General features: G+C 46.8%; 1 protein-coding gene across 2 annotated transcripts in view; it reads left to right on the top strand.

Moving 5' to 3' along the window:
- Positions 1-13,499, top strand: part of GBA2 (glucosylceramidase beta 2) — a 228,021-nt gene that overhangs the window by 137,973 nt on the left and 76,549 nt on the right. For both annotated transcript variants that reach the window (XM_086960013.1, XM_086960014.1), the window contains exons 8-11: positions 3,287-3,412; positions 4,143-4,327; positions 11,499-11,603; positions 12,803-12,910. In XM_086960013.1, coding sequence (XP_086816139.1) covers positions 3,287-3,412; positions 4,143-4,327; positions 11,499-11,603; positions 12,803-12,910 — 524 coding nt within the window. The remainder of the gene's footprint in view (positions 1-3,286; positions 3,413-4,142; positions 4,328-11,498; positions 11,604-12,802; positions 12,911-13,499) is intronic.

The following is a 13,499-nucleotide window of genomic DNA, read 5'->3' as shown; positions in this document are numbered from 1 at the left end:
TTGTATCTACAAACAGGTAAGTACAAAAATATCGAGTACAAAATATCGTTTACAAAAATATAGTTTATAAAAATATCGACTTTATTAAAAACAGTGTTAAATTAAATTATTATCAAAAATGAATTACTAAAATATACTTAAATACTTAAATTAACTTATAATATTTAAATAATTAATGAAAGTTATAAAAAATATTTTACAATCATATTTGTTAAAACATATATATATAGTAACATAATATAATTAAATAATATCCAATATTATTACCGTACGATAGCAGAAGTGTAAAAAATACTATTCCCACTCCAGAGAGTGCAACAGTAGGGAAAGCGTTGGATAGCGTGGGGGTTAAAATTACTATTCCCACTCCAGTGGGTGCAACAGTAGGGAAAGCGTTGGATAGCGTAGGGGTAAAAATTACTATTCCCACTCCAGTGGGTGCAACAGTAGAGAAAGCGTTGGATAGCGTAGGGGTAAAACTTACTATTCCCACTCCAGTGGGTGCAACAGTAGGGAAAGCGTTGGATAGCGTAGGGGTAAAATTACTATTCCCACTCCAGTGGGTGCAACAGTAGGGAAAGCGTTGGATAGCGTAGAGGTTAAAATTACTATTCCCACACCAAAGAGTGCAACAGTAGGGAAAGCGCTGGATAGCGTAGGGGTAAAAATTACTATCCCCACTCCAGTGAGTTCAACGGTAGGGAAAGCGTTGGATAGCGTAGGGGTAAAAATTACTATTCCCACTCCAGTGGGTGCAACAGTAGGGAAAGCGTTGGATAGGCTAGGGGTAAAAATTACTATTCCCACTCCAGTGAGTGCAACAGTAGGGAAAACGTTGGATAGGGTAGGGGTAAAAATTACTATTCCCACTCCAAATAGTGCAACAGTAGGGAAAGCGTTGGATAGCGTAGGGGTAAAAATTACTATTCCCACTCCAAATAGTGCAACAGTAGGGAAAGTGTTGGATAGCGTAGGGGTTAAAATTACTATTCCCACTCCAAAGAGTGCAACAGTAGGGAAAGCGTTGCATAGCGTAGGGGTAAAAATTACTATTCCCACTCCAGTGAGTGCAACAGTAGGGAAAGCGTTGGATAGCGTAGGGGTAAAAATTACTATTCCCACTCCAATGAGTGCAACAGTAGGGAAAGCTTTGGATAGCATAGTGGTAAAAATTACTATTCCCACTCCAGAGAGTGCAATAGTAGGGAAATGAAATACTTCATATATTATTTCAATAAATATAAATTAATATCTATAAAAAAATAATTAAAAGTAATTACCAATTTAATATAATATAATTAACAATTAAAATTACAAATGAAAATTAATTATTACAATTATTTACCCATTAATACAAATAATTACAAATTAACAATTATTTTAACATTTAAAAATTAATTAATAATTCAAATTAAATACAATTAAATAAATTGATTTATTTAATTAATTATAAATAAATTACTTCCCACCCTATTCCCCTATAAACCCACAACCCCCTACAGAAAATAAATTATTAAAATTAACATAATTACCAATTAATCAATTAAATAAAATTAATTGACAATTCAAATTTAATTAATTGCCCATAATAAATTAATAAATAATTAATTCTAAAACAATACCAATAAATATTTTAACATATTTCATTAATTATAAATAAATTACTTCCCACCCAATTCCCCTATAAACCCACAACCCGCTACAGAAAATAAATTAGTAAAATTAACATAATTAACAATTAATCAATTAATTAAAATGAATTGCCAAATAAAATATAATTAATTACCAAATATAAATGAATTAACAATTAAATATGAATACCAATAAATAAATTTACATATTTAATTAATTATAATTAAATTACTTCCCACCCTATTCCCCTATAAACCCACAACCCGCTACAGAATTAAATTAAGCAAAAATTAAAAAAACAAATTTCATTAATTAAAATAAATCATAACATAAATACACACTTTTCACACATATAATAACAAAAAACACTATAAAATATTCAGTATTATTAAAAATTCGATAATTTTAATAACCTATATTATATACTTTGATATTTTAACTGTCTATATTTTTAACATTCGATATCACATTACTTACCTTAAAAACGATATTTTTGATGTCTATATTCTGTCCATTCTATATTTAAAACTTGATATTATGTCCATTCGATATTTTGTAGTCGATATTTTGACTGTTTACCGTACAGCACAGCGTCAGGCGGGCGAGGTACAGCACAGCGTCAGGCGGGCGAGGTACAGCACAGCTTAAGGCGGGCGAGGTACAGCACAGCTTCAGGCGGGCGAGGTACAGCACAGCTTCAGGCGGGCGAGGTACAGCACAGCTTCAGGCGGGCGAGGTACAGCACAGCTTCAGGCGGGCGAGGTACAGCACAGCTTCAGACGGGCGAGGTACAGCACAGCTTCAGACGGGCGAGGTACAGCACAGCTTCAGACGGGCGAGGTACAGCACAGCTTCAGGCGGGCGAGGCACAGCACAGTTTCAGGTGGGCGAGGTACTACAGCACAGCTTCAGGCGGGCGAGGCACAGCACAGCTACAGGCGGGCGAGGCACAGCACAGCTCAGCTACAGGCGGGCGAGGCACAGCACAGCTCAGCTACAGGCGGGCGAGGCACAGCACAGCTACAGGCGGGCGAGGCACAGCACAGCTACAGGCGGGCGAGGCACAGCACAGCTACAGGCGGGCGAGGCACAGCACAGCTACAGGCGGGCGAGGCACAGCACAGCACAGCACAGCTACAGGCGGGCGAGGCACAGCACAGCACAGCTACAGGCGGGCGAGGCACAGCACAGCACAGCTACAGGCGGGCGAGGCACAGCACAGCTACAGGCGGGCGAGGTACAGCACAGCTACAGACGGGCGAGGTACAGCACAGCTACAGACGGGCGAGGTACAGCACAGCTACAGGCGGGCGAGGTACAGCACAGCTACAGGCGGGCGAGGTACAGCACAGCTTCTGGCGGGCGAGGTACAGCACAGCTTCTGGCGGGCGAGGTACAGCACAGCTTCTGGCGGGCGAGGTACAGCACAGCTTCTGGCGGGCGAGGTACAGGACTCTGGCTCCGATGGAAATATTACTTATGAGTTATAATAAATGATGCATGGGTAACTGTGAGTCTTTACTGTTGGTATGCATGACAATGTGTCTACATGTTTGCGTTCATGGATGTTCTGTGCTTCTGTGTGCATGCACAGTACGTAAGACAAACCTACTGAAGTCATCAGGGTGCTTGTTTTTTCTTAATAATGTTGCAGGCGCTACACAAGATTCTTTAGCAGCAATGGGGATGCATGCCCAGCCCTGTCCCATTACGCACTTACGCACTACCAGGAGTGGGAGCAAAAGATTGCGGAGTGGCAGGAACCCATCCTGACAAACAGGTAGGACGACACGTCTCGTACAATATGTATCACTGTCCCTCGTGTCTTTGTTAGGTCTCAACTAGTGATGGGTTTAGCTGACTGTTGTAAGACCCTTTGTGCACAACCAACTATGAACATCGTAAACCCATTACTCTGAATGCTTTTCTTGTCTATCTCTTTTGCTTACTTCTTATTTGATGGCTTCTCTTCCTGTGTTTGTCCCTCTCTAGCTGTGTCACAAGGCTTATGAATGGATGAGTGGTCCTTCCTCTCCTTGTTAGCCCCAGCCTTTCTGAATATCAAATCTCTACTTCCCACAGTTGATAAAAAAAGACCTTCCTTCCCTTCAGATCAAATGTAGCACAGAAGTCTTTGTACCTGGTGGGCCCTGACATTTTATATGGAGTTGTCACGTGGGAGGGGTTGGTTTCATTTGACTTTATTGGTACTGTAAATTGTAAACACCCTTCCCCGAAACAACTACTAAATAATTTTTAATTAAAAATGTATTCTAGGCGAGATTGAATTCTGTCCCCAGGAAATAACTAGTTCCATTTAGGAAGACTTGATGAAAATTCATTGTGGTAGCTTGTGTGGAGGCTAGGGGTAATCCAGAATTCACTGTGTGATTGCTTTCATGTTGTGTTTCAGTCGTGAGGAGCATGCACAGAAGATGTTTGCATTGTGCAAATGGCATAACTAATTCACACTGGCTGTGTCCCCCATGCCTTACCTGTATCCTCTGCAGCACCTTCCCATCCTGGTACAAATCGGCTCTTTTCAACGAGTTGTACTTCGTGGCTGATGGAGGGACCGTGTGGTTGGAGGTTCCCTCTGAGACCAGCGACAGTGAGTTGATGGGTGCAGAGACGGGCAGACTGCCAGATCTCCCGAGAGTGCTGCGAGAGTATGGGCGCTTTGCCTACCTCGAAGGTAAGCCCCCGTGCGCCTGCCGCTCCCCCTCCACCCTCGCCCTGGTATTCCTTTCCGTATTGTTGGTCAGTGAGTTTTGTTGCAGGTCTCCTCTCTCTTCCAATGGCTGGTCTTTTACTGTATTATTTACTGTCGCATGTTGAACTGTGCAGTTACCCCTGTATGGGAAAGAAAGATCTTGATGAGAGCAGCAGTCAGTCTGCTATGGTACCTTGGATTGGGTGCTGCTCACATGCTTTTTTACCGAAAGTAAGCAGTGTGAGAGGTGTAGCTGTGGCCCTTCACAGTTGCAGCCTACCACACAATTAACCCTAAACTTGCCTACGCTGTATAGCAAATTCTTTACTCATATTGTTGGCGAACAGAAAGAGTCCGTTTTACAGTAATAAAACTGATATTGTGCATCAACGTTAAAATGCCTCCAAACAATGATAGCACTCACCACGTCTTCAACAAGGCCGACGCTGTCATCGCACCCCACCTGCGAGACATCATCAACACATCCTTCAACACCGCCACCTTCCCGAAGAGCTGGAAGCACGCCGAACTCAGCGCTCTACTCAAGAAACCAACAGCGGACCCCACCGACCTCAAGAATTACCGCCCCATCTCGCTTCTCCCGTTTCCAGCCAAAGTCATCGAGAAGACCGTCAACAAGCAGATGGCCGCCTTCCTCGAGACGAACGGATCCCTCGACCCCTCACAGTCCGGCTTCCGAGCCAATCACAGCACCGAGACTGCCCTCATCGCCGCCACCGATGACATCCGGGCCCTGATGGACAATGGAGAAACAGCGGCCCTCATCCTCGTAGACCTCTCCGCGGCTTTCGACACGGTCTGCCACCGCACCCTGGTACGGCGCCTCAGCAACGTCGGAATCCAGGACAAGGCGCTGGAATGGATCATCTCCTTCCTCGGCGGAAGAACACAGAGAGTCCGCCTACCACCATACAAGTCAGAGGCCTCCGAAGTCATCTGCGGCGTCCCCCAAGGATCTTCTCTGAGCCCCACCCTCTTCAACGTCTACATGAGCCCCCTGGCGGCCATCGTACGCAAACACAACCTCAGCATAATCTCCTACGCCGACGACACCCAGCTGATCCTCTCCCTGACCAACGACCCCGCCGCCGCCAGAGCCAACCTACACGAAGGGATGAAAGAGGTAGCCGAGTGGATGACGACCAGCCGCCTGAAGCTGAACTCGGACAAGACGGAGGTCCTCATCCTGGGCTCCTCACCCTCCGCCTGGGACGACTCCTGGTGGCCTCCCGCCCTGGGCACCGCACCCAAACCGACAGACCATGCACGCAACCTGGGCTTCATCCTGGACTCCTCCCTCTCCATGACCAGGCAAGTCAACGCCGTCTCCTCGTCGTGCTTCAACATCCTACGCATGCTACGGAAGATCTTCTGGTGGATCCCCACAGAGACCAGGAAGACCGTCACCCAGGCCCTCGTCACCAGCCGACTGGACTACGGCAACGCCCTCTACGCCGGCACCACCGCCAAGCTCCAGAAGAGACTCCAGCGGATCCAAAACGCCTCAGCCAGACTCATCCTCGACATCCCACGAACCAGCCACATCTCCGGACATCTGAGAGACCTCCACTGGCTCCCCGTCAGCAAGAGAGTCACCTTCCGCCTCCTCACCCACGCACACAAAGCCCTACACGACCAAGGCCCGAGCTACCTCAACAGCCGAGTCAACTTCTACGCTCCCAAACGCCACCTCCGATCAGCCAACCACGCCCTCGCCGCCGTCCCCCGCATCCGAAGAGCGACTACAGGAGGAAGGTCCTTCTCCTACCTGGCCGCCAAGACCTGGAACTCCCTCCCGACCGACCTGCGCCTGACCCAAGACCACCTCTCCTTCAGGAAGAAGCTGAAGACCTGGCTGTTCGAGCAGTAGCGGCACCCCCCCCCCCCCCCCAGCGCCTTGAGACCCCACGGGTATGTAGCGCGCTTTACAAATGTCACTGATTGATTGATTGACTGTTGATAACATACAAAGCGACACTTTATTTCATAAACCAGACATCCTCGGTTACAAACATACGGGTACATCTGAATTGCAGCAAGAAGGGATGATGGGTTAATGCCAACATGTGCTTCACAGTTAGTGTCCTCCACTTGCTCTGGGCTGATAACTGTTATTAAGGCAGACCTTTAAGCTATATAGGTCAGATTTCAGTGCTAAAAATAGACTCCTAACCATAGTTTAGCGCGCATCGAAAGTGGGACGGTTTGGTGAGCCGTATTAACATTCTCTACACAAGTGAAGCGATTGTCCTTGTAAAGTTCCTGAATTTTGTCAAACTCTGATAATAAGTAGATTGTTTTGCTGTGTGAAGTTACTCCTTAGTGTAAATGGCCGCATCGATTTGCATTTGATCAACCAGTAGGTTCTAGCCAGCCTCTTTCAAGTGAGTGTCTCACCTTATGTTCTGTTTGTCGCTTTCCACCCATGCGCGTTCTAACCTCTGTCTGAATAAGAATTGTGGCAGGAATGCGGCGCTTCTTAGTTGAAAATGTGCCAATGCCTCTCTGGTGCGGTATAAAAGGGAATAGTAATGGCGAGTTGACTAAGGCGGATGTTGCAGCCGTGGGTTGTTCTGGTGGGACAGACGAGGCATTGGATCTCCCCATATGCTGATGATGCATTAGTGTACCAAAGGCATCCGGAGTATTCCTTGCCCATCCTTCAGGGGGCAGTGCAGGAATTTGGTTGTTTTTTAATCACTTTAAGTCCTCACCCTTCCCATGGGGAGCGTCGGGGGAGGGGAAGGGGGGGGGGGGGGGGGGGGGGAGGTGGAGTGCCTCAAAAAGACTGCTGAATTCAGCTCTCCTTTGAGAAATTGTTATTGTTCGATATTTGGGTATCAGGGTAGCGCAGAGGCGTCTGATTCAATCAACTTGAATGTGAGTCTCATAGTGGAAGGTCTAAACTTGAAAATCCGGTTTCAAAAGATGCTGTCCTTCTCACTGTTAGGCAGGGTTGCCCTGATTAAAGTGGTATTGTTGCAGCGATGCGGATACACGCTGCGGGGCTCACCGCATGAGATCCCCCACCATGTTTGCGTGGAAATAGGTTGCTCACAGAACTGCTGTTGGCTGGGAAACACGTGAGGGTTGGGCCTCACATCCTCAAAAGAGGTTGGGGTGGGGGGGGGGTTTGGGTTGCCGGTGTTAGGAGCATAATCTATGGTGGCCCACTTGCAGCATGTGATACATTGGTTGAACAATGAGGACAACTGGGAGAAGCAGCTCTAAAAAGGCTCCAGGGACACAGAGGATTTGCAAAATGTATTGATATGTGGTGCAGGACTACCCTTGGAGATACCGTATGTGGAGCGTTTAACATGCAAACTCTGGGAAAGAGCAGTAAAGAGCATTATTGGGAGGGCACCATTTACACTTGACATCTGATCTGAGTGCTCCAGTGGAGTGGTGTGGCTCACTGGTTAGAGGCGGCAGACCCGAGAGCAGAGGATGGCCCGGGACTAGGGTTCGATTCCCGGAGCGGCAGGTTTCTGGACCAGGGTCAGCGGACTCGATAATTCTCTCGCCTCATTGCCCACTCTGACCAGGGATCACACTCGGCAACTCTGGGCATCAGCTTGCCTCATCTCCACAACGGCTCCTCACAGACGCCGGGGATGCTTGGTTTCACCTTGGAGATACCCAGGAGGGAACATCTCACAGGGAAAGCAGGACTGGTTCCCCAGCGGTCTATAGCGCCAGGATGCCTCCGGGTAACAGTGCGCTTTACAAAACACACACATTTGAGGAAATGGCTGTTACCATGGCGGTAGACTGAAGAGGGAAGGGTGAAATACTGTGGGGACTGTATCAAGAGAGGGTGAATTAATTACAAGATATAAGGTGACTGGAACATTTGAGTTGGGACTTGGACACTACCTTAAGCATGCAAAACTCTGCCATGCCGTATGAACAGCGTCAGTCTTTCCCATTGGAGCTGTCATGGTTTCAAACCGTAGGCACGTTTCTGACCTTGCCGGGTGTAATTAGGCTAATGTACCATCTTCATAGGGCTCGAAGTAGGATCGCCCTGCGCCGTTGCTAAAAATTCAGGCGAGATGGGAGGGTGCTTTGGCTGACCCACTTACAGAGGTGAACTGGACCAAGGTTCATAGAGGAGTGAGGACTGTGTCTACCGATGCTAGGTTCAAGTTAAGACAATATAATTTCATTCATCAAGTGTAGCTTGCCCCCTAAGATACTGCATGCCATGTACCTCAAAAGAGAGCGAAAGAGACCAGTTTGCGTTGTAAGGGAGGAGAGGCAGACGTATTACACATTTCTTGGTCTTGCAGATCCCTTGGCTCCAGTTGGCGGGCGATAGTGGAAAAGCCTAATGAGGCTTACGGGGTGGAACCTGCAACTTCATATCAGGACGCAATTGTTGGGCCTGCTTCCAAACCCAAGGGGTAGGAAGCTGAACAGGACGTTTCTGCTCTTAGGGCTGGTACTAGTGAAGAGACTTCTAGCTATGAGGTGGTTGATGAAGGGTCCCCCTGGGGTGAGTGAGTGGCTTACGGATGTTTCAGTATGGGTAGTGGCAGACTAGGTCCATATTAAACAGACCAGGGGGGATTATAAGGTGGAAGACCATCTCAGGGTTTGGGCTGCCATGTTTGATGCACTGATTGATCCCCCTGACTCACAGCCATCGTGAAGGGTAAGAGTGAGCCTGTTTCGAGATGACTCCTATTGAATACTAGTGCCTGTTGTGGGTGTGGGACGTGGTTGTCCCCGGAGGGATTTATAGGCTCGAACTGTGGATGACCCAAGTGGGTGATATTAGGCAAGGTGCACTGTATGGCTGAGAAGGCCCTTGCTATGCACGGATGTTTTATTTTCGAGTTTCATATAGCATGTTTTATTATTATTTTTTTTTTTAAATGTGAGTTTTATATAGCGCAAAGTTGACCTGAATCGGGCATCGGAGCGCTTTACATAGCAACAGTTGCATTACATGAGGACACATTCATTTTTGTTAGGCACGGGGAGATTAAGTGATTTGTCCAGAATCACAGGATGTTCAGCGTCATTGCCGAGACTCAAACCCAGTTCCCCAGATTCGCGGTCAACCGTCCTAGCCGTTAGGCTAACACCGCTCCCCTTTTTGGTTGATGTATCAAGAATGGTATGCAGAAGCTCATGGAGAGCAGGTGTGGGGGGAGGGGATTTGGAGAGAGTTCTTATTTACTTATTAGACCTGCTGAGAACCATGTGGTGATGTGTTATACTGTATACACTGCTGAAATGCAGTAAAAAGTATTTTGCAAAGAACAGTGGGCAGTACAACTTGGTTGTTGAAATGAACATTTGTGGCTATTTTTGGTAAGAAGCATGGGTGTGGGGGAAATCGACATGTGATGTTTTTGTGGCAAAGGCCTTCCTCTTACTGACCATTCGTAGCGATGTTTTCAAATAAAAAGACCTTCTAAGAAGATACCTCCTATAGATGCTTTCCGTTGAAACACAGAACTCCTCAGTACTGACACGGTGGAGTTGATGTGCAGTGCTGGGGCAGGCTGCTCCTCAGGTCATGATCGCCTTGCGAAAGCTCGGACTGAGATCTGGACTCTCTTTTGCTGCTGCGAGGTGGACACTGATGAGAGTTTTTAAATTCTGAGTGTGTGAGGCACAGGAGCAGTTAGTGTTGTCAACAAACTATAAACAGTGTGTGTATAGGTTTTAGATGTTGCCCACACCCTGGTAGCCCTCGAGATTCATCTTTAGTTTTCCAGAATGTCCACAAATGCAAAATGTATGCCTTCGGTAGACAAGTTGCCGGTTGTCCCAAATCGACAGACCGAGGTGCTTCTTGAATGCAATTTGATTGGCAACTGATCTTTCTCTCTGGGTGATGAACCAGTGTGTCTGGGTCACTTGAGTCAAAATCATGATTTTGCCTTCATATGTAAGTTTGATTTGTGTGATGTCCGCAGTAAACACTTCTGAAGAGTTCATGAAGATGTGCACCCACCTTGCAGTCCAGCATTTGTGGTGAGTTAGAACTGTGGATCCCGGAGGTGAAATAGTTATCTCCTGAAAGGCGGTTCTTTCCTTTGCCACCGCTACTATTCCCTCTACAGCTGCCCCCACACTTCTGCGTCCTAGTCTCCACAGACCAATTGCTGTTGGGATTTGACCCCCTGATGCTGGATGGACAAGTGAAAGCATCAAGTCATAGGGAGGATTAAAGGATGACCCAACCTAAGAGGATTTTGAGCTCCATACAGTGTATGAATCCTGCTTGTGCATTGTCTTTGCAAAGTATTTTAACTTGTTGATAGAGAGCTTCACCCATTGAGATAATAGAGAGCTTCACCCATTGAGATAATAGAGAACTTCACCCATTGAGATGGTAGAGAGCTTCACCCATTGAGATGATAGGGAGCTTCACCCATTGAGGTGATAGAGAGCTTCACCCATTGAGATGATAGAGAACTTCACCCATTGAGATGGTAGAGCACTTCCCCCATTGAGATGGTGGGGAACTTCACCCATTGAGATGGTAGAGGAGCTTCAAGCCATGAGATGGTAGAGGAGCTTCACACCGTGAGCTGGTAAAGGAGTTTTGCTCTTGGAGATGATGGAGGAGCTTCTCTCTTGGAGATGGTGAGCAGCTAAATACTTGTGTGTAGAGATGATCGAGGAGTTGTACGGCAAGAGATGATGGATACGATACATTCATGACACAGGCAAATGGACAGGATACACCATGCACACACACAGACTCGGAGAGCATACAGCAGACACTACCCACCGGAGATGGCGGAACATGCACACATCAGACACACACACACTCATCAGACACCCACACCAGCAGACACCCACACCAGCAGACAGACAGACAGACAGACAGACAGACGCACGCAGACAGACAAACACACACAAGCAGACAGACACACGCACACACACACAAGCAGACAGACACACCAGCAGATGGAGATCTATCACTGTAAAGTATTTTGGTCATTAAATCCTAGAGACTTGTTTTTTTTCTTATTTGCAAAGAGCATCCGCAGTCTGTTAAGTGGAGGCCTATTCTTCAGTCCGTCTCAGCTGGTAGTGAGAAGGAAGACGTGTCATACATTTGCTGTGTCCCCACTGCCTGACCACCTCTGGTTTGTTCTTGCAGGCCAGGAGTACAGGATGTACAACACCTATGATGTGCACTTCTATGCTTCGTTTGCCCTGATTATGCTGTGGCCTGAGCTAGAGATCAGCCTTCAGTATGATATGGGTGAGTATGGCCCGCGAGGGCCGTGTCCTATGTCAGCTGTGTATCGTAGTATTATTGCATCTGCATTTTGTCTGCCTGGTTGTGTTATGCCTGCATCTACCTGAAAAGGTATGAGCATGCATACAGCCAAACATATTCACTGGCCATGATTTTGAGCCTGGGTTTAATTCCATTGCTGACTGTTTACCAGAGTTTGCACAGATAATTTGCTCATGTTTGTTTAATGGAAGTATCTTTCACAGCCTCTAACCTCCTTTCCAAGGAGACCTCTATGTGAGTAGTATATTTGTTAAACATTGTATGCATACTTGTTCCATGAAACTGTCTTCACGATGGAAGACGTCCAGCCCAAGGAGTGTTTTCCAGAAGATGCATGCAAACACGAAGACACATTCATGTAAAGCGTGCATCATATCTGATTGTATCTGGTCTGGGTTTCTCTATCTGTATGGCCTATGCTTCTCTGACTGTATATGACCTATTGTATTCTGATTTAATGAACCTGTGTCTCTGATTATATTAGCCCTTGGTCGATGAGTGTATCAGCCCTGAATCTCCAATTATGTCTGGCCTAGCTCTTTCTAATTGTATCTGCCTTATGTTCCTTTGATTTTGATTATTTCATCTCCTATCTTACGTGTGTCATTAATTGTATCTGTTGACTGTCACTTTGATTGTATCTGCTGTGTCCCTCATACTGTATGTGCGGTCCTCCTTCCCCTGAAGTATGGTCACTTTTGAATGGATAACTAGACCTCGTCTGAACCCAAATCTGCAGTCAGGTTCCCTGTGGTTTCCTCAGTGTGAAGCAATCATTTTATCAATTCACCGAGCTCCTCTCTCAGGCATGCCAGAGGGCTTTTCTGTCCAATAGAGGAGACAGAAAGAATACTTCTGGAGCAGTCGTAGTAGAATTCTATGCAGTTACATATCAAGAGTTTGAAAGCAAGATATCTGTAAATGAAAATGGAAATCAAATATATTAAAGTATGAGAGCCTATTAAAATGGATGAAGAACCCCACCCCTCCGGCTTTGTGGATTCCTGAATGAGATGCGTGAGGTAACCCATGTCTCTTTAAATATATTGTACTGTTTACAATCGATCAGTTTATCTGATCACATATTTATCGGTGTTTTACCTTACAGCCTTTTATGTCTTATTTCCAACTAACGGTCTTGCTTTATTCTCTTATCATAGCTCTGGCAGTGCTAAAGGAGGACAGCAGGCGCAGGCAACACCTGATGAACGGGCAGGTATCGATGGTGAAAACCAAGAACATCGTCCCCCATGATGTTGGGGATCCAGGTGAGGACTCTGTGAGCTCATAGTGATGCTGCAACCCGCTGTAAGTGTAAACTGTCCAGGCGCCCTCTGCACATCAAGGAAGGGAGCCTAGCTGTGGAGGGGCCAGTGGAGCCATCTGAACCTCATGAGTAAGGGAGCCTTACTGTGGAGGGGCCAGTGGTGCCCTTTGAACCTCATGAGGAAGGGAGCCTAGCTTTAGATGGGCCAGTGGTGGCCTCTGAACCTCGTGAGTAAGGGAGCCTAGCTGTAGTTAGGCCACTGGTGTCCTCTGAACCTCATGAGGAAGGGAGCGTAGCTGTGGCTGGGCCAGTGGTGACCTTTGATCCTCATGAGGAAGGGAGCCTAGCTGTGGATGGGCCAGTGGTGCCCTCTGAACCTCATGAGTAAGGGAGCCTAGCTGTGGATGGGCTTGTGGTTGCCTCTGAACCTCATAAGGAAGGGAGCCTAGCTTTAGATGGGCTTGTGGTGGCCTCTGAACCTCATAAGGAAGGGAGCCTAGCTGTAGATGGGCTTGTGGTGGCCTCTGCGCCTCATGAGGAAGGGAGCCTAGCTGTAGGTTGGCGTTGGTGACCTCTGAACCTCATGAGGA

Source organism: Lissotriton vulgaris, chromosome 3_1, assembly GCF_964263255.1.
Source record: "Lissotriton vulgaris chromosome 3_1, aLisVul1.2, whole genome shotgun sequence".
Lineage (NCBI taxonomy): Eukaryota > Metazoa > Chordata > Amphibia > Caudata > Salamandridae > Lissotriton > Lissotriton vulgaris.
Note: the sequence above shows the minus strand (reverse complement) of the source record. Positions and strands in the feature narration are given on the sequence as shown.